Source organism: Macrosteles quadrilineatus, unplaced genomic scaffold (genome assembly GCF_028750875.1).
Source record: "Macrosteles quadrilineatus isolate MER2022 unplaced genomic scaffold, UCM_ALF_1.0 Scaffold_3__2_contigs__length_128488019, whole genome shotgun sequence".
NCBI lineage: Eukaryota > Metazoa > Arthropoda > Insecta > Hemiptera > Cicadellidae > Macrosteles > Macrosteles quadrilineatus.
The window spans coordinates 31,769,829-31,797,703 of NW_026542596.1; the positions used below are offsets into that span (position 1 = coordinate 31,769,829).

Sequence of the window (27,875 nt, forward strand, 5' to 3'; positions counted from 1 at the left end):
CTATTTTACACAAGGAAAATGAAAATAGTTAAATTGACAATCCTATAGGAACTTCAACCACAAGTCACATAGAAGCAGATCTAGAACCAACTATAAAATGGTACTATTAAGTGTTTTTTTTTTTCATGGTTAGGTTATTTCCTTAAATTATTACCCGTTTATGTTGTGAATATTAATTTGTTTTGAGAGAAAGCACCAGAGAAATATTCAACTCTAATCACTATCGGACAAGTAGACCACGGTCTTCTTTGTTCTTGGAGTTGATCTCTGCACAGACAACGCCTCCTTGATGTTCTGCAACAGTGGGATAATATAAAACACTGATAACCCTACAGTTGATACTTAAATAATTAAGTTGTCAGCATAGTTTTTATCTAGGATGTGCTTGAAAGAATTCAAAATATACAATAACAATTAGTTAAAAAATCACAAACAAGAAAGAAAAGTACAGTGACATGCAACCAAAATTGGACAGGTCTTCTGAAGTGAACAATTCAAATTAACCAATCACAGCCGACTATAGTCATGAACAATCCAAAAGGTAGTTTCACGAAAGAGTAGTTTCTATACCGCTGGCAAAGATGGACATCTTAAGGCGGCTCCATACATGCCCCATTCGTCAAGCACAAAATATTTGACATTCCGGTAGTTGTCTTGCTATTCGCTGATTAATGAGTAGACGTCTACACACACGTTGTTTCCGAGAAACTGACTGTTTCATAGAAAACAAATGTTTGTCCACTTTGATGTGTGCAAAAATACCGACAATGAACAAGAAAACACAATCACAAATGTTTGCTGCTTGCCATATATAGACAAACACCTATCCACACTACTCGCAATTCAGCGAGTCACTGCTCGGTGCTTGGCGAATGGCGCATGAGCTGCCTTTAAAGATATCACCATCAAATGTTACACATATATTTAAGGGATAGTTCTAAAAGGAAGTTTTCACAATGTTTTGAAACTGAAATCAGAGTCCATTCTCAGGAATGTACCTAAAACCATTAACTTTTGGATACTGGAGTAAACATCTATATGGACCAGCAGTGGCCAAATCTTTATATATATATTTGAATCACTAGTACTGTGAATCAATAATTGACTCACTGAATGCACTACAGTCTACAACTCTTATTTTCCTCCTTTGTTTTTGGATAGTTGATGACGGAGAAGCTGTAGTTTACAATAAGTCGTCCTATCAGTTTGGCTTGGTTAAAAAGAAAAAGTTTACATATTCGATAGAATTCAGTAACTTACATGATCACACTCTGTTAGTGGCTCAAACTGCATTAATTTTTTTGCCAAAACCAGCAACAGCTTTAACATGGGTATGGAGTGTCTATCAATAGTCAAAGCAAAAACATAAGATTAAAGATTAGTACACTTAGGTTAACTGACCTTAGAACCAGCTGCGGCCGCCCCTCTAGCACCCCTGGACCCTCGGCCCCCTCTACTCCCCCTCCCTCTGCCTCTACCACGGCCACTGGTCGAAGGGGAGGCTATGGCAGGTCTGATAGGAGCACGGACTGAGCCGTTCACAGCCTCGCCATCGTCTGAGTCGGAGTTGGCCAATACATTCTGCGTGTTGCCATTTGTCACACTCCTGTTTCTGTTGTCTAGCACCATCTCAGCCTAAAAGAGCAAGAATCAAGAATTTATTGTAACAAAACAAGTACAAACACATTGTCCATCAACAATTGGCAATAATAGGGCTAAAAAGCTATAACTAATAGATTAATTATAAGTTTAAGATTTTAATAATATAGGTCAGCGAATAACAGGCTATTTTAAACTAGTTGACAGTAGTGTAGGACACAGCCAGTAGTAATATATTGAAACTGTAACAAATAAGATCTGAAAGAAAAATATTATAAACAGTATTTGGAAGATGTTATCATGGGGCATTGCCCCCATACTCCACCAAGTTGTACAATGACACAATTTCATAAAAGGTTTAGCGTAAACCTCATCAAATATTCTTGAAACTTCTGGTTACCTCTCTAATCTCCTGTTCAGCTGCTTGCATCCTCTCCAGACGGAAGTTCTCAATCTCTTCCAACACTGTGTCCTCATTAGCAACCACCTTCTTGTCAACAATGTACTTCACAGTCCTCTGCATCTGATGTCTGATTGAAACAAATTAATCGTCCAATTACATGTGTATGAAGAATGTGAACCGTTAAAAATTCTTGAGATATTGAGTAATAATTTGAAACAGCGTTTGAATTTTAATCTTTTCTTTCCAAGGGAAGGCTTTAGGTCAGGATTATGACTTCTAGAATAATGGATAAGCTAGCTGCTATCCTTTTATTGTGATTTTTCACTAATCGTGATAGAAAATATTCCCACAATTAGAGCTGTTTTGATACATAGCATAGCATTAGTGTTACTAATAATATCCTATAGTATGATATTGCTTTATTGGAAATCCTATTTCAGTCGGACTGGACATTGTAAAATATGTTCTTAGACATTGAAAAAGTTCAGAGTTTTGGTTTGGAGTTGAGTTTTTGGAGGTGCCACTAGGTGTCGAAAGAGATTCATGTCTCTTTTTTATCTTTTAAAATTTTCTACACTCACTTGGTGATGTCCGTGATAGCGTCAGTGTCCCCTTTGTCTATGAAGCGCTTCACTGCCTCGGCCAGTCCTTGCACGGAGAGCACTCTTAGTTGTTTAGTGTCAGTCTCCGTAAAGTAACGTTCTACTACGTTCTCAGCTCGATTGCCCCATTCGTCTCCCATTTCTCCCTGATATTGACAATAAACATTATGATTTCATGAGATTCGTCAAAATAATTAGAAATTTTCCTAAAATTAGGTGTGAGAAAATTCTATAGTGCTGGTGAGAAAATGAATTCTCTCAATGTAGGTTATATATTATTGTATTAAATTATGTATTAGATGCTGTTGAACATAAGTAGTAAAGTACAAAATGTAAGCAACAGCAAGAAACTTATAAATTACGCTACAAGACCAGGAAGTAGGTGTTAACGGTGCAAGCATGATTGTTCCTGCGCTCGAACAAGCATCGTTCAGAATTTCATAGAAATAATTTTAACACCTTGAATGAGTTGCGTACAATAATTTTACCAGCAACAAATGCGTTAAACATAAGGGTGAGTAAAATACAACTTGTACACAATCACAACACTGTATAATGTACACTATTTTAAATATTAACATTACATTTTAATTTTTTAACACGTTGACTGCGCGTGCCGACTTTAGTCGGCGTCGCCAGCGCTCCCAGGTGGCGCGCGCCGACTACAGTCGGCACCAGACCAACAGTAATATATTGAGTCAGTGTGAGCTTAGCCTCAGACGGAGACGTTATAATCGTTGCCAGCCTGCCAGCTTAGAATGCGAGCTTTACTTTGGTGTAGGTTGGTACTAAAATTTCCCGTAAAATCCCGTCTGGCAATGCTTTTGTCCCGGTTTCGGGGATTTTTTCTCTTCAACCCACATTACAAAGACACTGGATACGGATCCATGCAGTGCTGCTACCTTTGGGTGTTTCAGTGAACTACATCCACTCTCGGGGTAACGCAGCACAGTCACCACTGCTCTTTTGTGATTCGTCAGACTGAAATATTTGAATGCCAATTGCGTTCGCTGATTCGGTTGCGCGCCGGGGCTTCGCCCGCCACTGGGGAGCGCCTGTAAAGTCGGCGCGCGCAGTCAACGTGTTAAAAGTGTATTATTTTTGTATTATAGTTTTTAAAATATTTTCATCGTGGACAATGTGAATTGCTATTAAAGTGTACGGCTTTGTTCAATAGTTTGTTTTTTTAACAGACATCTTTGTTGTGAAGAACCCTACAATTATCTCCATTCATACTTGACTTAAAATACCTACATTAGTATGATCACCATTTCATAAGACAGTATTAAAGTAAAGCACAGTAAGAGTGCTAAGTAAATTAGCATAGTAGTTTTAGCGTGTTTAGTGAGTCGGTGGCTCAGTCGGTAGCGTCACGGAATTCGGGCCTAAGGCAGCGATGTCGTGGGTTCGGATCCTGGTCACTGCCGATAACAATTTATCAGTACAGTTCACCTTTGTACTCTACCGGCTCACTCCTTGCTTTGCTGTAAACGATCCACGCACGGGCGCTTAGTATATGTGGACAGGCAAATGCAAGGTTAAAAGAGGCTGCCAACCTCTTTAAAAAAAAAAAATTAAACAAGCTTCAGCTGAGAGAGACCTTTTAGCAAACAACTACTTTCTTGTCTACAAAGAAACCAGAAACAAAGCTTACTGTTTTGTATGGCAAAAATGTAATAATCACCTTCTGATACCTTTGAGCTCATTGCATAAACTATGTTAATAATGCATGTCAACAAACATCAAGCTTATTCAAAATCTTCATCTACGAGTATTTGAACACTACTCACATCCTCTTCATTTCCAAGCACATTCTCCATCGCGTCTTTGTCAAAGTCACCTTCAGTCTTGACCGTTCTCTCTTTTCTGACTCGCTTCAGCAATATCATGTCTGTTGGGTTGGCGACTTGCCCTGTGAACAGCTGACCGAAGCGGATGGGGTTGAAATACTCCATCTCCTCAGAGTATTCCACCCTTAGACGTATAAGAGGGAGTGTTGGCTGCTTTCTGTGCCCTTTAAACCAGATACCAACAAGTATTAAAAACCTGGTAGTTTTTTGTTGGTTAAAAATACATTAAAGAAGAAAGACACAAGAAAACAGTTCCAGACAGTTGACAGAACTTAAAAATTTCCATTTAGGAGGGTAGTACTTTTTTTAAAGAAGCCTTTTGTGGGGGGGGGGGGGGGAATATCCAAGTCATTGTGTTATTGTGTTGTAAAATCTTTGTGTATATTGTCAACTGGCTGGACCTCTTTTCTTGGACCAGTTAGTTGAATATCCATTCCTAATGCATTTTTAAGCAAGTGCTACTCCAAAAACCAAAGACTAATCTAAAAATTGTCAAAAAATAACTTTTTGCAAGTAATAATACATAAATCAACAACTCTAGATATAAACTCCGACCAGTCGTGTTGTAAAAAACTGTAGTTATGCGTGTTGTGTCTTTATTGTTTCAAACCCTTCCCGGACGGGCGAAATCGTGACATAGAACGGGAAAAACTTCTGTCCGGAACATCAAAAACTATAAGCAGATATATCCGGCACCTGTCCTTTATCACCAAAGACTTAGGCGGATATATCCGTCAACCGTCCGTGAAAGGTTAAATGTATATGTGAAATATAATGATGGCTCCATCAAGAGCCAAAACTATTTGTCATAACAACCAATTGGATTACTGAAAATAGGCCTACTGGTATCTAAACCACTAATAAGATTTTTTTTATTTCAATCCTGTCATTGTAAATACGGTTTTCTATTATATAATTATATAGGTTAAAAGTGAGAAAGGGCCATGCAGCACAATCATTGCTTGTTGAAATAAAGGTAATTTAATTATGTAAATCCTAAATACATAAAACCTAATGAATATATGAGAATTATGGAACTTAAGCTAGCATTCTTAATTCATACTGTACACAATATCTCTTGTACATTGCACTTTACAGTAGACAATACAATCTACAATATTTTGAAAACAAACAATAACTATGTACCAGTTATTAGTCGTTCAGCTCTTTTAATCAGTTCTTCAACTCTTCCAGTAACATACTGTTGAACCTAAAAAATAGATTTTTATGCTGGTTATTTTAACACATAGGCTAAACCATATATTCATAAAAACAATGCTAGTGGTATTTGTATATTTCAGTTTAATTAAAAAGCTGTCACTCTCTCTATATTTTGAGTGGGGGCCACTATTAAATTTTAAAGCTGTTGGAGTTACAACATCATCCAATTTACTTATTACCTGTTTTATAAAATCATATGTTATATATCTAGTTTTGTTATGATAAAAAAGTAAATAAAAGTTATTATTGTGTGAGTGTTATTAAAGAATAGTTGATTCAATTTTAACAGATTATGAGACTCAATTAAGTGAGGAATATGGAAAGAAATATGAGTAATCACATTGAACTTTTGAACAGAAATAGTTATGACACATGGAAAATGCAGATGGAAGCAATTTTAGTTAAAAATGATTTACTTGGGTATGTGTTAGGAACCATTAAAAGGCCTCTAGAAGAAGGTGAAAGAATGACTGCTTGGCTAATCACTGATGCAAAGGCAAAGGCAGATATAATCCTCTCTATCAGCCCAAGTGAATTAAAGCAAGTGAAAGGATGTAACACTTCAGCAGAGATATGGGAAAAATTAAAAGGCATTTATGATTCCAGTGGACCAGCAAGGAAAGCCTTTTTGTTAAAGAAGCTAATTTTGGCAAAACTGACACCTGATTATGATGTCAGAGATTACATGAATATGTTTTTTGATGTAGTGGACAAATTAAAAGGAATGGAAATCGATATTAATGAGGATCTTTTGACAATTATTCTTTTGTATTCCCTGTCAGATGAATTTGAAAACTTTAGAATTGCTATTGAAACTAGAGATGCACTGCCTTCTCCTGAAACTTTAAAAATAAAAATTGTAGAAGAGTGGGAAGCGAGAAAAGAACATGGTAAGAAAGAGAGTAGTGAAGCTCTGCTAGGAAAATTTCAGAACAAAGTTAGATTTCAACCAGGAAGATTTTCAAAAGACTCTTATAGAAATAGAACGGAATCAGTTGATTTTCCGTTTCGATGCTTTATTTGTAAAGCAATCGGGCATAAAGCAAAATTTTGTCCCAAAGCAAATAAAGATCAACAAAACGTAGCGATTGCTAAACTAGAAGAAGTAGGACTTAATTCTTCTGTACAAGATGACAGTTATTTTGGAAACTTGTCAATGAAAGATATACAGTGGTGTTTGGACAGTGGATGCACTTCACATATGACTCATGTGAACAGTAAATTTACCAAGTACAAGCCTGCAAATGGAAGAAGTATATCTCTTGCCAACAATTCATCAACTGATGCAAGAGGGGTTGGAACAGTTAATATGAACATTTTAAATGGGAGTACAAATCTAAGCGTTAATTTGTATGACACTTTGTATGTACCAGAACTTCGAACAAACCTGATGTCTGTAGCTAAAATTACTGACCATGGGTATCAAGTTTTGTTTAAAAAAGATGCTGCTTTGATAATAGATCAGAATGGACAGACAAAGATCCACGCGAATAGGTTAAATGGACTTTATTACGTACAAGAGAGTAGTGAAGAAATGAATATAAGCTGTGAAAAATCAAGTCTATTGTCTTGGCACCAACATTTTGGACACTTGAACTTTGGAGACTTGAAAAGAATAATCAATTTAAATATGGTTAAAGGTATTAAAGTGAACACAAAAGAGCTTATTCCACAATGTGAGGTGTGTATTCAAGGAAAATTTACAAAAAGACCCTTTCCTAAAAGTGAAAGAACATCAGAAGTGTTGGACATTATTCACTCTGACATCTGTGGACCAATGAAAACTGAGTCACATGGAAAATCTCAATATTTCATTACTTTTATTGATGATAGCTCAAGATGGGTTGAAGTTTACTTTTTGAAGAAGAAAAGTGATGCATTAGATTCTTTCAAAAAGTACAAGAACAAAGTAGAAAATTTTACTGGAAGAAAAATTAAATATCTTCAAACAGACAATGGAGGAGAGTATGTTAACAGAGAGTTCGATGGATTTTTGAATTGTAATGGTATTCAGAGAAGATTAACATGTAGCGGAACGCCTCAACAAAACGGAGTGACTGAACGGATGAATCGTACATTAAACGACATGGCAAGATGTTTGCTCATTGAAGCAAATCTTCCTCAAACGTTTTGGGCAGAAGCAGTTGCAACAGCAGCTCATGTTAGGAATAGATGCCCATCAGATGCAATTGATGGTGTATTACCATATCATAGATGGTATAGGAAAATTCCAAATGTTTCATATCTAAAAAAGTTTGGTTGTAAAGGTTTTATCCTAAACAAGACAAATGACAAGTTTCAATCAAGAGCAAAAGAAGGGATATTTGTTGGTTACTCAGATGTATCAAAGGGCTGGAGGATGTGGTTACCCGAAGATAGGAAAATCATTACAACTCGAGATGTAGTTTTTGACACATCTTCCTTTCCACATGTCGATGCAAATCATACTAATTCAAGCTTTAGGGTATTGCCTGTAGACAGTTTACTCCAAAGACATGAAAAGGTCGAAGAAAATCAAAGAAGTGTTCAAGTTGATCAACCAAAAGGTACTGATGAGAAAAATGTACTTGATGATAGGCAAACATCAACAAATGAAACTAAAGAACATATGTCAAATGAAATGGAAGAGATTGAACATGACGAGCCATATATAATTGATGGGGATAATAATGGAGATGATCATCAGAACAATGATATTAACTTGAAAGTAAGAAAATCTGAAAGAAAAACAAAAGGTGTTCCTCCTAACAGACTATCATTAATAGCTCAAGGAAATGTGATTGAACCAAAATCTTGGAAACAATTGGAGAAATTGTCTGAACCTGAGAAAAAACAATGGGTTGTAGCAGCTCAAGAAGAAATGGAAGCCTTATTAAAAAATGATACATGGGAACTTGTAGATTTACCTCCACAGAAAACAGCAGTTGGATGTAAGTGGATATTTAAAGCAAAGTATGGAGATGACGGTATGGTTGAGCGCTATAAGGCACGTTTAGTAGCCAAAGGTTACTCACAGAAATATGGAGAAGACTATGATGAAATATTTGCTCCTGTTGTTAATTCAACAACAGTAAGAATTTTACTAACCATAGCAGCGACAAAAGATCTGACTGTGCATCATTTTGATGTAAAAACAGCCTTTTTAAATGGAAAGTTAGAAGAAGAAATATATATGCAACAGGCCGAAGGTTTTGTGAAATCTGATAATGAAGATAAAGTTCACTATTAAATTTTAAAGCAACATAACCACTGTTGCCTTGCCACATCAAATTACATTCTTAAGGTATTTTCAGGACATAATTTTTTTTTAACTCTGCCTTTAACATGTATAGCATAGCCTCCTTTAATACAAGGCTGCAGAGTTGGTGTGTGGCAACATCGCACCAGCCAGGCTGTTGCCATGGTAATAACAGTAATACACAACGTGAACAAAAGAATAGCTCAGATGCTCTACTATAAATTAGTGCAATAGCTTTTTTGGTTTTCCAAGACAGCGATGTTGCCACTTTTTGTCTTGCCGCGCCAGGAGGCTACGGTTCAAGCCAAATAAAAGATTTTCATAACAATACTCTTAATCTGTTGGTTAAATAGACCTGCATAAATAGCCTATTTACCTCAAAATTACTTATCGAAACGAAACACAACAATGTTTTGTGATAGAAGACCAAAAATTATGTAAATAAGAAGCAACAGAAAACTTTAAAGAAATATATGTAACTTAACCTCTTCATTTAAAACACCACCCGCTCTGTTCAAGGTGCAGTTTGACAGGCTCATAGAGTCCATTACAAACGGCCTGACTGTTTTCAATTTGACCTTTTCTGTCTTGAATTCTTTTTTGTATATGGTAATGACGGATACAAATTTCTCTACGGCTTCTCCCTCACAGAGGGACGTTGCGACTGGACTGCCTGGAATGAAATAATGGGAAATTAAATCTCTGATAAGGCACAACACTCTACAGTTTATCACAGCTTTACGAATGGGAACTAGAAAGCTAGATGTTAGTACTGGAGGCTATAAATTCATTCAGCGTAAAAAAGCCAATCGTACAGAGTTTGGTGAATCAGTGTGTTCAGTCAGTAGCGGTAGCACGACAAACTTCGGGTCCAAGACAGCAATGTCGAGGGTTTAAATTCTGGTACTTGCCACTACATTTTATTAATACAGTTCACTCCTGTACTGTACTGGCTCACCCCTTGCTTTGCTAGGTAATTTTTAATTGCTACTAGCGGAAAACGGCCACTCCACTGACCGTCATGGTACAACCATGTCTCTTAACAGTAAACTAATTGTCAATTTATAACCAATAAGGAGGTGAGATAGGAAGGCTAAATTCAAGCAATGATAACTTGCAAAATCCTATCCTAATGCAATACCTGGGTAGTATAATCTGTAATCATACTAATATTATACATGTAAAGTTTGTGTGTTTGTTTGAAGTTCAATAACGCATTAACTACTGGTCGGATTGGGTTGAAATTTGGTATGATTATAGCTCACATTCCCGATTAACATATAGACATATTCTTATCTCTCTGCCCCAGTGGCTCTAAAGTTATTCATGTAACCATATGATTATCCATAGGCTATTTAAAAGGAATTAAAGAATTTTGTCAGCTGTTTCACACAACAACTACTTATGTTGGTTCTGATATTCAATAGCATTAAGGGGATATGGCAGTGAAATAATGATTTTTTTTTCAAAAAAGTGATTTTTTAAATTTGTCTATTATTTATTATTTATAATGCTAAAAATAAGAAAAATTGGTCAAAAAAAAAAAAAAATTTTTGTGCTTCCTTAGGCTATATTAAGAAAAATACGGAAAATATTGTTAAAAAGTCCTGTCAATGACTTTTTTTGGTAATCTAATATATAAAACTAGAGAACCCGTGCGGCTCAATGAGCCGCATAGTATGAAACATAACGCTTAGGAAAACTTTATGCTTAAATTCGAGCAATTGTAGCTACATCTTAGAGTTGTTTAAACACTTGTTAGTAACTAATTTTAAATATCTCTGTTTGCGTCGTCAAGGTTCACCTACATTATTTCTGCTCTCAGTTGCAATTGATAACTTCTAATGAATGTTAAACGATCTGCTTCAATTCGAGTTAACATGTTGCAACAAAGTTTTTCCAGCTTTGAGAATTGAAGAAAACTGTTGCCTTAGGCCTACTACCTGTGTTTAGTAATTTAAGTTGGATCATTTTATTTCTTTGATTTGAGACATCCCCCTAATCAAACGAATTTTCTTCGTGGAGAACCCTGAAAAGTTAGGTGATATCAAACATTTCATGTGCTCCATTTTTTGCCAACTTAAGTGGCATAATCTGCTTTGAATAGGCTAAGGCTCGTTTCACATCTACCCGGCTTCTACCCGGCATGCCGTTAACCCGACTTCTAGCCGGCACCGGCACGAGTGCACCTTTCACATTACGCCGACACCGGCACTCCGGCAGTTGTACTCAAGCTTGTGAAATTTGTGTGTCGTAGGGATGGAAATAGAACGTAATAGAGCAATTGTAATGTTAGGTACTTTGAAATAACTTTATTGCAATGGTTATTTGATTTTTTAAAATTTGATTCAGTTTGAATTTGAGTAAAATTTAATTCAATGTTATGCAATAAAATAAAATCAAAAAATAAATTGAGTAAAAATTCTATTTAATTCAAATAATTCTGCTCTTGAACTAATAAAGAAGTAGTTCATAGTCTATTCATGGACATGACCAAAACTTTGCGAACAAATACCCAAAATTAATACACATTAACTACAAAGAACTGAACTAAAAGTACTCTTGGTGCACCCGACACACGGCAGGTGCCGGTTGTATGTGAACAGTCACATTGGGCCGCTATACCCACTACTCCAGCCGACTTGTTTACCCGGCACCGGCAGCCGGCCTTCGCCGAGGGGGCACCCGGCATCCCTCGACTAGTACCCGGCAGCCGGGCAAGTGATTAACCGGTCACGACACATGCCGTGCATGTGTGAACGGTGCCATATACTTCTTCACCCCATTGCCGGTTAAACGACACCCGGCACCCGGCAGCCGGGTAGATGTGAAACAGGCCTAAAGCAGCAACACCATTGAAAGTTGGTTAACGTATTTTAACGTGTTGTCTGTCAGTCTCACGTTTTTCAGTGGAGTTTCTCTTAATACCTGTCCCAACGTTTTGAAAGTATCGATTCATTTGTCGAAATAGGTTAGATAACTCTTCATCTATGCTTGTAGCTATACGATTTGGATAGCAATTTTCGTATTCTCTTTTTGAACAGCGTATATTATTTGTCTTTCCTAAATCATAAACATAAACTTGGCCGTAACAACCCGATCGTTGAATACATAAATGCTAATTCCTTCACTTATATGTTTGGTCTAATATTGCCACTAAAACTTTCAATAGCAAATTAGTTGTTGAAACTTCTTATTTTTGACTTGAAATGTATGGATTGTGTTGGTAAATTCAGTCAATAGACCTTGTATAAGTTTTCCCGAGGAACTGGAAAAATAACCTAGAAGTAAACAATCCATTTGCGTTTTTTCTCAATTGAAGTAGAGCGAGTAACACATAAGTTTACAATAAAAATATAAGGTCTGCCAAGATTTGGTATAATCTTACTACTTGAACTCATCATAGTCAAGGCATTAAATATAGTTTATACTGAATGTTTTGAAATATCTAGTTTTGTCAGTGTCAGAAGTAAACATTTCTTGCATGCATTCATTTGATCTGACATTAGGCAAGTTTACTTTACCACCGTGACAACACTATGTGCTTCGTACATTTTTTCACTTCCAAAGTGAGTTGCATAGCAGAACCGTCGATGTATAGCAGAACTGGCAAATATTGTTCATATTACCAAGTGAATGTGTATCTGGATGGGTGTCTGTTAGACCAGGCCACTCTATTTCTACTCTCCTCATACGCATAAGATATCTTATTATTAATTGTCTCCTATTTAAGTTTTCAATATTTCTTCTTTGAACTTGAGGCATTTTCTGTTCTTCCTACAAAACTGATTACCGGTTTAACTTGGTCTTAACCTTCTGAATAAATATTACAAACATTAATATTTACTCCCAAAAAGCAGTTTTTTTTATAAACAGCTGTTTTTGGCTTTTAAATTTCTCCTATGTATTTCTTATGGAGAAAATCCGACCTTTGAGAGGGTCTCACGCCCTTCAGAATAGGAATTTTAAAATTCTAAAACCTTATTGCAAAACTACATATTGAGACGAAACTTTTGACACCTTAAACGTTAAAATTGGTCTACAAATAAGGGAGGAGTTGCGTTAACAAAAAACGGCTTCACGTATTATATATATAGATTCTCGTGTCACAGTGTTTGTCTGCAAACTCCTCCGGAACGACTTCACCGATCGTTATGAAATTTGGTGTGTAAATTCTGTAGGTATGCGAATCGGACGTAAACTATTTCCCGTTTCGAAATTCTTAAAAGGGCTCCGCCCCAGTGGCTCTGGAGTTTCCCATGTTAACCTTATGAGAAATGGAATTAATGAATCTTAACAGCTGTTTCAATTAAACAAGTTGGTTCTGTTCTATGATGTTCAATAGCATTAAAGTTACAAGGATTACCAACAGGGTGCAGCACTATTATTTCTTTTACATTTATGACAACAGCTAATTTGCAACCAAAAGGTGAGTGAGCGTAGCGAACGAGCTAACCTGAAGGCAAGTGAGCGCAGCGAACGAGCTCCAACCTAAAGGTGAGTGAGCGTAGCGAACGAGCTCCAACCCAAAGGTGAGTGAGCGTAGCGAACGAACTTCAACCTGGAGGCGAGTTAGCGTAGCGAACAAGCTAACCTGAAGGCAAGTGAGCGCAGCGAACGAGCTCCAACCTAAAGGTGAGTGAGCGTAGCGAACGAGCACCAACCCAAAGGTGAGTGAGCTTAGCGAACGAACTTCAACCAGGACGTGATTGAGCGATGCGAACGAGATCATCTTGAAAATTAAACGTAACGGTACTTTCTTTCCATCGGTCTGTCTTAGGGGAAACCTATAACTTAGGCGATACGAAGTTCGCCGGGTCAGCTAGTAATAATAATAATTATCATTATTATTAATATTAATAATATAATAATTAAGTAATAATTACATAATAATATAATAAATAATAATAAAATGCTTGCATAAACAAAAAAAATGATCCATAACTCAACAATAAGTATCACCATGGTTACACTGCCAAGTGCAACATTAGCGTGTGATTCCCGCTAATCAGTTTTTTAACGTAAGTTTTTAACTACTAAATTTGATATATCTTCAAAACGGTTTATGCTACATGATTCAAATTTTTACCAAGTGTTTATAATGTTATTATCTAAATAATTAGGTAGAATTGTAAATGTAGCCTATATGTCTATTCTAAAGTGAAAAAAGATTTTTTATTTACACAGAAAACCAATTAATTTTTTTTAAATACAAAATGACCCATAAAAAATTAATAAATAAAGATACTGTTATAATTCTACCTAAATATTTAGAGGGCATTATTCCCTGCAAACTGATGGTTTAATGATTAAAATCCAATAATTAGAACTGAAGTTATATCAAATTTAGTTAATTACCTAAAAAAAAAAACTAAAAAAAATATTAAGGGTGTACTTAACAAAAAAATTTACTTTTAACTATGTTTATACCTATTCTTATGCCTATAAAACACATGATATAAGTTTGAAAGACCTAGTGATAATGTTAAGGAAGTTAGCATTTTTACTGCCATATCCCCTTAAAAGGTTATAAGGTTTACCAACAGGGTGCAGAACTATTATTTTTTTTTGCATTTATGACAACAGCTAATTTGAATCAAGCAGCACCAAAAAGCTGTGGGAACTTTACTTTTTCCTATTGTTTAGATGCAGTGGTAGAATATTATGCCTTTTGTAGATGTGCTATACTATAGTATACAGTAGAACACCGGTTAACCGAATTCGGATTAGCCAAAACCCGGTTTAACTGAAACGGTTCCATAAATTAATACAGGGCTAAAATATAAGTAATACGTAATGTAAAATGCTTTAGTAACTTCAGTTGTTTAGCTTAAAGTATTTTCTAACCCATTGTAACATTTCTGTAGCTGAAATAAAATACTGTATTATATAAACACTAGGTGTAACCCGTCGAAATCGACGGTTAAGGGCCTCCTCGTTTATATGGTCATGTGGCTTCACTGGCATCAAATAATGCAAATTAAATAGCAATGTGGCACTTCCAAAGAGAAAAACATACTGTAAATTGGCTGTTACATAAATATTGATGTCAACGTATCTTATAAAGGATAATGTGATCTAGTTTAAAAGGAATATGACCTTTCTGTTATAGACAGTAGCTGCTTAAATAGTATTTACTCTTACAGCCAAAATATCGTGTTACTTTCGATAATGTTAGCAACCCAGTGGGCCACGGTCCGTAATATAGGCCACTGCAAATAATTTGTCAAGATAGGTACCATTTTAGGCAAGGTTTTTGTGTTTGGATGTTATTAGACACGATAAGAGCACACTGAACTTCTTCTGCAGATGAATAACTGTTGGATAAATATAAGCCGATTCATAAATGTCACAATGCGAGTTTGAGCATTTTGTAACTATATGAGGAAGTTACATAGTATTTAACTGTTTCATTTTAGCTGTTTCATTAAAAAGTATTACAGTATCCACATGGTTTAAAATGTAAACAAATCTGTGGAGGTATCTTTTGAAGGCTTCTGGGGCAGAGCCCTAAGGGAATTTACTTTGTTTTTCTTTTGATAACTCATCTACAGACCAAGACCTTTCTTTGGACACCTTTACCAAGTTTCTACGCCCAGCCATTATCTTAAATTAGTGGAGACAAAGTTTCCAATTAAATATTTAGATTCCCCATGTTAATTATATGGGAGAAACCCCAACTTTGATGGAAGATCCAGCCCGAACTAATAAGGATTTAAACAATATAAAAACACTTTGCAAAACTACAGATCAGGGCCATTCTTTTGAAAATTTAATCATCAAAATCGGTCCAAAAATAAGGGACGAGTTCTGTTTATAAAAATCGGCTTAGCGTATTATATATATAGATTGTTTTAAATTCATTTTCCAACTCACTGTAGTAATACATAGGCTATATTTAGCATTTGAGGGGTTAACCAAAAACTTGGTTATCCGAAATGGCTTTCCCCCCTTTATTTCGGTTATCCGGGGTTCTACTGTACTGTGTCATCTCCCATTAAAAACGCAAAGCACGAGTATAACATCATCATCAATGAGCATTTTATACTTATACTCCAACCCCGTACGAAGGACACTCTGCTAGTATAGGTCATAAGTGTGATTTGTGTACTCTTACATCCAAATTAAATGGTCATATTACGGAAAAAGTATGTTTTTTCTGACGGTATTCACTTGCTAACCTGGTTGTATGACAAAGAAGCCCTGCTTAGCGTTCTTCTCGGGCTCAATGCGACACTCGTGCTCGTGGCCCCAGATCACAAGGTCTAGGAACTCGTCGAGTGCATGCTCTGGTAGGTAGTTGTTAGGACCTCTCATCACTCGGTTCTGATGCAACACCAAGATATTGAACCATTCGTCGCCAAACTCCTTGGGCCTCAACATCGTCACCTGCGGCCATTACAAATGTTTCAATAGTTTTAACCAACCAAATCTTATAAATATGAGTTGACAAGTAACACAAAACTCTACTATGACTGTAAGGTCTCTTCAATTTTATATTTCCTACTGAAAAAAAATGGAATTTCAAGTGATTACTTTAGCAGGGAACTATAGTCATTGTCGTTTGATTGATGTGAAACCACAGATACTTAGTCTACTGTTTTCAGCCAATACATTTGTAAAATCCTTATTCTCCCAAAAAAAAATGAAGACAACTTTGACCAGCATAAGTACTGGACACATAGAGCAGAAGATCTGGACAAGTCTTGATGTAGCCTTAGCCCTTCAAAAACCAAGCTCTTGTGAAAAGGCCATTATACTTGCTAACTGAGCCACTTGTTCAGCCTTGACAACGAAAACTGAAATCTCTCAAATGGACATGAAACAAATTTGTTACCTAGTTTTTTTTTCATATTGGTTTTAGAAACATATAAAGCATTGACGTGAAATTGGCTACACTGTAATATATCAATAACCACCCTACTGCAGAGGGAAATTAAAATTTTGTAACCTTAGAAACTCTTTCTGTGCTCGAAAACTTTAAACCCTTTAAGGCGGGGTTTTATAACACCCACCGGATCCTGGTAAGGTTGTTTTTTTTCCAAATCGCACAAAAAGTACACCTCGTTTTGGCATAAGTGTTTTTGCTAGTCCTGATTAAATTAATAGTTCCATCATTAAAATAGAAATTCACAAAATACCTAGGGCTATTCACAAAATAGCTAGTAAATGGAATTTTAAGTTCATAATCAGAACAACTAATGGGTTATCTAGAGAGCTCATAACCTTATAATATCAACTTTTCATGGTTGATACTATATACGATAATATATGTATCGTTTGGAAACAATACATAATCTGTCCATGTCACACTCACTTTGATCGGGAACAGCTGTAAAAGATTGAGCAACTAATAAACAATGTGCTGTATACAGTCTAGTTTGAAATAGTTCACCGATTGGTCGTCAGATGCCACCTCACCAATTGGGTTGCATCATGACAAGCGGATCTTATCAAACCGTAGCAATGTCTTTTTACGCATGATGAGAAAGGCTCAAACCGCCTTGAAGGGTTAAGCAACAATATTTATAACCTTAAATTACGTAAGACGATAAACACTGATTTGGTCAAAACTTTCACTTAACAGTGCCTCGAGGCTAGCTTTTTTATCAACTTTTTTTTATTTTCCACTGATATATACAGTTGCAAAACATAACTACATAACTATCAATGTGAGATGATAGTCTGTGTCATTCAAAAAACTACAACTATTCTTTGATTTCCAAAATTTATTGTAAAGTACCCATTAATACAATGTAACACACCTTCCTGTTTTTAAACAGTCTCGAAAGTCTTTCGTCTTTGATGTAGCTCAGTCCGTACATTGCCAACTTAGACTCTCCCTTCTGCATCAGTAAAGGACTAATCTGGATCTGTGTGAGGTCTGTCCACTTGCCGAAGTAGTTGATCAATCCAGACGCACTCAGAAGATCTAATGTGGCCACCTGGCCATAACCTGAACAAAAAAATTTATAAATAAAAACTTTTTTAAAAACAAAACGTTTTTAAACGCACTAAAAAGTAGAAAATAATTTATAAATATGTTGAGAGTTTAAATACTTGTAAGATTTAAAACGAAAAACGTGGGGTGCATGCAATAGATAATTTACAATTACCTTCACCTATTGAACTAATGTATTATTATCAATTAATTGCATGCACCCAACGTTTTTCGTTTTAAATCTTACAAGTATTTATACTCTCAACATATTTATAAATTATTTTCTACTTTTTAGTGCGTTTAAAAACGTTTTGTTTTAAAAAAGTTTTTTATTTATAAATTATTTTCTTTAGTCTTTAATGTGTAAATATGTTAAATATAGTGGCGCCTGGATGCAGCCTATTTGCAACTTGTAATTACAACCAAAAAAGTAATTTAATTTTTTAAATTCAATGTATTTTAGATCATTTGAAAATAAAAGGAGATTGATCAAATATTTTTATCCTCATACTTTTTCAGGTAGGCATATTATAGAAAGAAGCCTTTTCTTAGCAACATCCCATAAATTTAAAAGAAAACAAAGAGAGCTTAGGCCAATTCATTATTACCACTAGGATCATCATGATTTCCATGAATCGAGAAGACCGGAATCGAAATATTCAAGTTTGGATCTTCATAATTGACAACAGGGTTGACACAATGCTGAAAGTTTTCTGCTTGATCACTTAAAAACTCGACAGTCACGGGCCTGAAACAGGAACAAATACAGGTTTTTTATAATTATATTAACCAGCAACAATTTTTCCCCCTAAAACGCTTTGCTTTCGCCGGGGATAATTTTTTACACAACTTCGGGAGGGGTGCAGCATTGTGCATCACTAAGATAAAATCCATTGGTTTTAATTAATATCTCATGGACCAAAGTCCCGCACTCTACCACTAGACCAGCTCGCTCCCAGCAAAACAAAAAATGAAAACAATGTAGGTTGGAAGTGTTGCTTAAAGAGATAGACCTAATTGATGTTTTATATGCACTATAAATAAATAAGTAAATTAATATAAATAAATAGCCTAGGTAAAAAACTGTAAATAAGTAGTAGTTTAGTAGGCTAATTATAAATTATTTTAAGTTAACTGTAGTCAAAATCCTAATTGATTAATGCAAGCTCCCAAAAATTGTTCAGCTACATTTTCATATGATCACATGTTTGCTCGTTAATAATCTAACACTACCCTGATTCAGATTGGCTCTAAAATTAAAACACTAACTCTGAACAGTTTTTGTGTTGTCTGTTGTGTCCAGTGGCGTAACAGCCGGCCCTGCAGACCCCCGGTGCAGGGGGGGGGGTCTGCGAGGTTGAGATACCCTTTTCTCCTAAAACCGTCCGTAAAACCGATCCTTTGTTCACGGATGTTTTTCTCCCGTGACAAATTTTGAACAGGAAGTTGATTCATCCCAAAATCCTATCTTTTTTGATCATGTCAGTGATTTTCCATCTACATCAAGACACTCCGATTGAAAAAGATGTTGTGGTAAGTGAAGAAACTTGTAATGTTACTGAGGTAACAGTGATAATTTTGACACTAAAAAGGAGATAAATAAAGAAAATGATAGAATAGAAACAACGGTAAATATTGACTCAGAATCAGGAATTAGTGAACACGGGAATAAAAACAATTGACAATGAAAGTCTTGTTCTAACTAATTGTCGGTCGAAACGTTGCATGATTCGATAAGTTTTGAGAAGGAATATCCATCGGATCCTGGACACTTTGGAAACAAATTAACAAACGATATAAAAAAATGTATAATAAATAATGGTCCATGCAAACCTCGTGGTTCTTTTCCCAGAGACCAGAACCAAGATAACAGATCTTTTTCTATAAAATATTATGAAACTCAAACAAAAACTTTACTTAACATTTCAAGGGAATGGCCTTGCTATTCACAGAAAAAAGACACAGTTAGTTAAGTGTGAGTCTTGCAGGTTATTTGCTAAAAGAAAGGGTTCAATGCTTTCTCCGTGGGCCGACGAGATTGGAAAGGCCTTTAAAAAAAAATTGATACACATGAAAAAAGCGCCATGCATTTGAACGCATGTCGTGTATCGGATTTGTGGAGAAAGGATCGGACGGTCGACGTCGGTATGAAATCAGAGCTTAAACAGGAAACCAATAAATGGTTTAGTGTGTTAGATCGAATTGTCAATGTCACTCTTACTCTGGCAGGCTTTAACCTGGTCTTTAGAGGTCATACAGAAGTTATAGGCAAACCCAACAGTGGTAACTTTTTGACAGTCATTGATTTATTGAGTAAATACGATCCTGTGCTAGAACAAATAGTAAATGCACCTAAATACAGTAATAAGTATATGATTCCGGCAATCCAAAATGAGTTGATAGATCTTCTACTACTCAACTACTACTATACTATACTACTCAAGATATCACCCAAACAGATCAACTGAGTCAAATAATCAGATATGTGTCAATATCTAAGGATGAGTCTGGAAGGCCTACTAGTTTAGAAATCAATGAAAGGTTTTTGGGTTTTGGAGAAGTAAGCGATCAAACTGGGCAGGGCAAATCATACACAGTCTTAAGGAGAAGAATTTGATGTTGTCAAAATGCAGAGGACAAGGCTATGACGGGGCTGCGAACATGTCAGGAGTGTATCAAGGGGTAAAATCTAGGATTGAAAGAAAACAAAAGAACAGCAAAGTACCTACATTCATTGTGCAGCTCATAATTTAAATTTAGTTCTGAATGTTTTTGGACAAATTTATGTGTTTTTTAGCCAAAGTATAAAACGATGGGAGCTTTTGTGTTCAGTTACCATCACAATGAAAAAGCTTTGGCCCATACGCTGGTCTTCGAGAATTGATTCCCTAAAAGCACTGAGATACAATTTTGTAGTATTGAGTATTGAGAGCTCTGACAATAATAGTCTTGAGCTCTAACAAACCTGATGAAAACGCATTGAAAAACCACATGGAAAGCTTTGAGTTTGTTGTTGAAATGGTCTTACATACATTAATACTCAAGTCCACTGACATAGTTTCAAAGTACCTTCAGAGGAAAGATATTAATGTATGCAAGGCAATGGAGTTGCTCAAGAATGTACAAAAAGATCTAACTGATCTAAGAAACAATTATGATATCACAATTGTGACAGAAACTGCCATTGCTCAACAATGGGGAGTTAATACCGAGCTCAAAAATAAAAGGAATAGAAAATCAAAGAAACTCTTTGACGAACTTGCCCAAGGCGTCTGGCTGATGCAAATTTATACTATAAGACAGTTGTATTCTACGGAATATTGGACATTGCAATCAATCAAATTACGTTTAGATTCAAAGGAATGTCCCACGTTGCCAATTTGTTTTCTGTTCTCAGTCCTGAGTTTCTGTTGAGAAGTAAAGATGATGAGCTTCAAGTGAAATCAAGCAAACTGGCAAAAGAATATAGCGAAGATTTGACATCTGACTTGCCTAACGAAATGTTAAGTTTCGGAAGAACTTTCAGACATGAAATCAAAGCTAATAGGTCCCTGAAAGAGATGGTGGAATTTTTGTTCCTGGAAAACTACTCTGTCGCATCCAGTTTACCGAATTTATGTACAGCATATTTACTATTTTTGACTCTACCTGTTACAGTGGCTTCAGCTTAACGTTCTTTCTCCAAGTTAAAATTAATAAAAAATTATCTCAGAAGTACTATGTCTGAGGAGAGACTAAGTGGGTTGAGCGTCTTAAGCATTGAAAACAACATTGCAAAAAATATTTATGTTAAGACAGTCATTGAAACTTTTGCAGCTAGAAACGCAGCAAGATCAAGACATTTAAATAAATAAAACCTTTCTAACTGTTATTTTTTGTGATTTGTAAAACAATTTGAACTTACTAAAACATGTGTTAATTTATACAAAGTTTTTCTTGTCACTTTAAAAATAAAAATTTTGTTCTATTTTTAGTAGTTTTTATTTCACCGAAGTCAGTTCACGCTAGTGAGTTTGAATTTAGGCCTACTGTAGGCTTCTATGCTCCTAGTTTCTCAATCAGATATCATGTCATTAAATAGAACTAATTTAGTGAAGCAATAACATTTAAATGGAAATTATAGTTGGTACTGTAGCTTGGTTGTTTTAGTAATAAATGGTGGAGTAATGGAGTAGCCCATATTAACCGCGAACATAACTCCCAAGTTTAGTATCACTGTGACAAAATATGTTTTAAAGAGGACTCTGGTTGAAGAATAGGTAAACACTTTGTATGGCTAGAGACCATCCTCCGACAGTCTGATCGTGTAGACCTGCCGTCACCTACGTCAATGACGTAACCTAACGTTATGTGTCAGTTGTGGCCATCGGTATACCGATCGATGGTGTGGTAAATAGTGCTGTGGTGGGGAATGGGAGGGGGAGCAGGGGACATTTATGCGGGGGGCCCGGGGAAACACTGTTACGCCACTGGTTGTGTCATATCCAACAAATAGGCCTAACTGTACAGTGCAGTTTCTTAATGTTGTGTGTGTTTAGTTTTTAGTTGATCAAACCTCACAAAATCCATTCTCATTACCAGAGGGTCAATTATGAAGGCTGATGAATGTGGACTTTGTTAATGTGGCTAAAGCTAAGCAATTTTATTAAAATTAAAAAAAAAACACAGTCATCCTTGTGGAATGAATTTGCATAGGCAAAAATCTTTTGCAAAGTTAACTTGTCAAACAAGCAATGTTTATACATTTAAATAGTAATGTAACTTCATTGTTAGGAATTGGAATAATTCAACCTAAACTAAACTTAGTAAATCTCATTGTCTTATAAACTTTTGCAAGTTGTTATTAGATTAACCTTTCAAAACAGTTGCCATTACCTGTCTCCCATACAATAACGTCTCAATAAAGCTAAGCATCGATGAACACACTTAGGAGATGGCTTGTTATCATGAAATAAATCTCCACCAAGGAGTATAAGGTCCACTTTTTTCTGATCTGCAATCTGTAATATCTCTTCAAAGGTGTTGAAACTGTCATCTCCTGGAATCAAAAAGTTCATTAAAGGCAAGTTCAACCATCGTAGAGGAAAAATCATTTCAAAATAAAAACAACCGAAACAGGTAGAAGAAATAGGATAAATAGTAATTTCATTTTTTTTTTTTAAGTGAGAGGAAAAATCTATAGCTTTTCTAGTAGCTACAAACACACCTCCTTTATATAGGCCAGCCAATTGGCAACTGTATAAGTGTAATGTCAACCAAACATAAAGTTAGAATGGAGTTCAAAATTATTTAGATCATTTGAGTATAAATCAAACCTAAGTGACGTAACTTAAAATAATAGCATTCAAGTACTGTAACTTAGCCTTATGTGGGTAAAATTAATTAAGTTATCTTCAAAAACGTTAGCCAGGTGCTCAAATCAATCTTTATTGTCTGTAAACATTTTACAATAATGTACGGTAATGTAATACAATTTTTCTCAGATAATAATCTAATCACAGCCGAGGTTTCATCAATTACCTAAGTTAGGGTTAATTGTAAAAACATAGGCTATATTTTAAAAAAAGAGGTGGGCGGCCTCTTTTAACTTTGCATTTGCCCGTCCATATAGACTACAGATCTTTGCGTGGAACGTATCCAGCAAAGCAAGGGGTGAGCCGGAACAGTAAGAAGGTGAACTGTACTGATGAAAAATGTTTGCGGCAGTGACCAGGATCCGAACCGCCGACATCGCTGCCTTGGGCCCGAAGTCCGGGACGCTACCATCTGAGCCACCGATTCACCAAAACCTTTCTCCTTTTTGTACCTTTCTCTTGGAAAGGTACAAAATTACAATAATTGAAAAATGGGTTAAGTTATAGTTAGGTTCTGGTTATCAAAAAGTGATATCCTGTTAATAATTACCTTCAAGTAACTAGAAAACTTATTTAAAATATATTTTAGAGGAAAAATTCTGGTAATCAATAATCAATGGTTACCAATTCCATATGGTAATCAATTCCATAACTAGGTAGGTAGGCCTACCTAAGTTTTAGCAATGATGAAATACCACCAACGGCTTTATAACCATTAAGGTTCCATTTAATTTAAGGTGATACATCAGTTTGTAGTTATTGACAATCATCCAATTAGTAGGCCTAACTTAATTAAAGTGGATCAAGAACTGAAATATGCAATTTGAGTTGGCCTAGGCCTATAGGCCTAATAGCCTTGGCTCTCCATAACTTCCGAGGCTAGGCCTACATGAAGTGTTCAAGAGCTGACCTAACATGTCAGTTATATTATCATACCTTTTGGATCTAAAAGTTTCACTATAAATTATGTCACAGCAACAATGATTTGTTAAATATAACGATAGGATAGTATGATGACAATAAAAATGTTTTAAACAACAATAGGAGGCATACCTCTCAGTGGATCTTTTTCACCATAACCTAAGTGTACGTCACTTGCAATTAAAATGTTGAAAACATTTTCAGGATTAGATCTAGGATCCATAACAGTAAATGTTTGGATCAAGAATGTGAATTATTATTTCAAATTATGACTAAATAACTATTTATTTAGCCGAAAATACAAATGCAGACGAAACGAATGACGAGTGCAACACTTGTTGATTACACCCGCCAAATTCACCATCATCCGCGGAAAACATTTGTGCCTCTCAGCTTAGAAAGTGTAGGTAATTTATTGTCGCCATGAAGCTTACTAACTTTAACTTAAGTGTCAGAATGAATGAATAAAGGGACGGTCTTCAAAAGTTCCAAAATCGGAAGATCCAAAGAATATATTGCCGATCGGAAGTTCCAAAATCGAAAGATCCAACGTTTATATTGCCGATCGGATCTTCCAAAATCGGAATTTCCAAAGGTTATTTAGCGGGTCGGAAGGTCCAAAATCAAAAGATCCAAAGAAAATATTGCCGATCGGAAGTTCCAAAATCGTAAGATCCAAAAGTACAGTCATAACTAGAAGTACAAATTTATTTCTTAAAGTAAACTTATGAAATAGGCTGTCCTTTTCACTTTGGATCTTGCGATCGTATGTCGGGTCGGAATTTCCAAAACGCTACTAGTCAGATCGGAACATCCAAAATGCTAGAACTGTTGCGTCTCTAAGATTGAAGGCGATGAACGCCGTAACCAGCCGCGTTGCTAATGTCAGGGGAAAAGTTTAGACACTCGAGTTTAGATCTGTATAGAAAAGTAACCAAACTACTTATTTGGTGTGTGTATTTTTTGTCCAAAAACCATTTCAACATCATATTTAAGACGTATATTCAGACAATGTTTAAAAACAACATTTTAATTCGCTCTATGTTAGATAAATATTGTCACATAAATTAGCCATTAAGTATAACGGAGTTTTTAATTAATTTTAGTTTTGTTCTAATTTATATCACGTAAAGGCAATTAATAAAATACTGTTTGTATTTTATCAATGGAGTATCAAAATGCCCTTTGAAGCACTCTTTGTATAGTTTTACAATTCTCTTAGCGTATGTATTGGCCTTAAATATATGCTATGATAATTTTTTTTACATCTCCTTTTTTAAATTTAACCATCATGACAACAATATTATCAAACATAGATGGAATGAAATACTCCTAATAGAAGAGTTAATCTTCTGAGAATACTCTGAGAAGGCTAACATTTTATTTTTTGCTATTAGAACATAGAATTAAGTATTATGGAACAAATAGGTAGTTTACTTTGTGGTTTATACTGTATTTATCTGAAGTAACTTATCTTTTTATAAAGTAAAATATGTATCTAGATAACAGCCCAATTTGTTTAGGAAATCTTAATTTTCCTCATACAGTTTCTAACTCCCGTATTTGTCAAATACTGCTTGCCTCACTGTGGTATATATAGATTGCCTTCTAACAAGGCACCATAATTGCAGACGGCGTATATCGGTTGATGCCATGTTGATGTATGTAACTAAATCATAATCCCTGAATTTAAAATCTTAGATCGAAAGACTTAATGCTAGACTTTAAAGACTTTATGATAGAAAGATACCAATTCAATAATACAAGTCTTGAATTAACTCAATAATTCACTAACTCTTGACTCTAACTCTTGTTTGTGTCTGATACTAAATACATTAAAAAGTAGTATGCAAATTATTTGATTTGCATTTTATATTTATATGAAATTTTTTATATAGGTACTCAACAAATTTTTACCCTTCGTTCATTTGGGGTCTGAGGCATATCCCTAATCATTTCATGGCTTTTGTTTGATCAATGTCAATGTAAGGGTTATTAATTACTTAGCAAGTACCTTCGGCTTTACCTGCGATGGTATAACCATAAATATCATATAGCATAAGAAATGCTTTATGATATATACTTTTTTTTACGTAATTAATTAAATTTGTTTGTGTAATCTTTTTGGATTTAGTTACTTCTTTAATTATGTTACGGTAATAATAATAATTATCCGTAATGGTTGTGCCAATGATGATGAGTAAGATATCATTATTGTGTACTGCCTCCCGTAAAATTAAAATACTCCCGCGTCAGTGAACCTGCAGAGAAACCAATTTTCCATTTACCTTGCTGTAATTCTACTAAATTCTTCCCTAGTAATTGTAAGAAATATTTCCTATATGAATATTATTAATTTCAATGAGTACCTAGGTTTGCTGTTACAGGGGGAGATAATTTGGTGTGTATGTTATTGATAGCTTGGTATGAAGTAAACCAATTTGCCCAATCTGTTTCTCAAGGTGTAGTTATTTCATAGGCTGTATCGTATATTTCAAATTAGTAAATCCTGTGTTGAATTATAATACAGATGTAGAAGAAACTTATGATATAAAGAAGAAGTGCTCAAATGTAATCATAGGTTGATATAGACCTTAATTGTCTTTGTTTGTAAAATACAATGTTGCAAATCCAAACTCTAACGGACAATAGAGTCGGGCGGAGCACGAAATGAGTTTTGAGATAAAAATATGCCTATATTTTAATCGGGAAAGTGAGCTATCAGCATGCCAAATTTCAACCTAATCCGACCAGTGAGTGATTGAACCCCAATAAGAAAAACAAACACACAAACTTTCACAATGTATTATGTTGTTAGTATGGTAACACTTTCTTAATGTATTTTTGTCTATGTTTTGATAACTAGCTGTTGTACCCGTGCTTTTTAACGGCAATAGCACGGGAAATAAATACCTTTTGATCTATAAATGCATTTTATTAAATGTTAACACATCAGCCAATGTTTTGGCCAATTGATTCGTCGGAAAAGAACATACCATATTGCTGATGGATGTCAGGTGCTCAATAATTACTCTTTGTTGAACAGACATTGGTCTTATAAATATCACCATTGACTATATATACCTACCTGTAGGTATATATAGTCAATGATATCACGCATTTTAAGTTTTTAGTACCGGGGGACTGAGCCTTGCTAGGTTGTGGTTTAAAGTACGTATAATCGTTAAAACCATTTGATAAAAAAATATTTTAAATATGATTTTCGAGAAATGATTTCATTACAATCCAAGACATTTGATTGATAAAACAATAACGACTCTGTAATACAAGCAATGTAGGCCTATAAGGTATGTAATAAACAATCAGAATAATCATGTGTTGATGTGTTATTTTATTAATTTTTACATTTATTTATTTATGAAAAAAAATACTGTTATTTATGTAGGTAGGTGCGTGATTAATTTCTTGGCACTTAACGAAATGTTTCTTTAAGTTCAAGTAAGGCCCCTATTAGCCTTGAGCAACATGTGGCGCAGCTAGTGGAGCCGCCGGTGTCGGACGTGTAGAGGGCATGGAGTCAAAGGGTGCCTATTAGCCGCGGGGAGACCGGTGGCGCCGCCGAAAAAGCTGCCCGAGGTGTTGCCGGGAGTGAAACTAACACTTGAATACTATAAACAAAATTGAACAAAACACGACATCGACAGTGTACCGGACAGAACTAGACACGAAAACACAGCTTCAAAATTTACAATGTGATGGGAGGTATACTTGGTGTTGGTTAGTCA

General features: G+C 35.4%; 1 protein-coding gene across 1 annotated transcript; it reads right to left on the reverse strand.

Annotated features, from left to right (window-relative positions):
* Positions 1–120: 120 nt before the first annotated feature.
* LOC128991087 (double-strand break repair protein MRE11) lies at positions 121–24,461 on the reverse strand. The gene is made up of 12 exons (XM_054413814.1): positions 24,262–24,461; positions 22,730–22,892; positions 18,463–18,602; positions 17,679–17,869; positions 16,095–16,302; positions 9,399–9,586; positions 5,601–5,664; positions 4,395–4,618; positions 2,584–2,750; positions 2,000–2,129; positions 1,402–1,635; positions 121–294 (listed from the first exon to the last, which is right to left on the reverse strand). Exons 1-12 carry the CDS (start codon positions 24,350–24,352, stop codon positions 214–216), a joined length of 1,881 nt encoding a protein of 626 aa, XP_054269789.1. The 5' UTR covers positions 24,353–24,461; the 3' UTR covers positions 121–213.
* Positions 24,462–27,875: the final 3,414 nt, after the last annotated feature.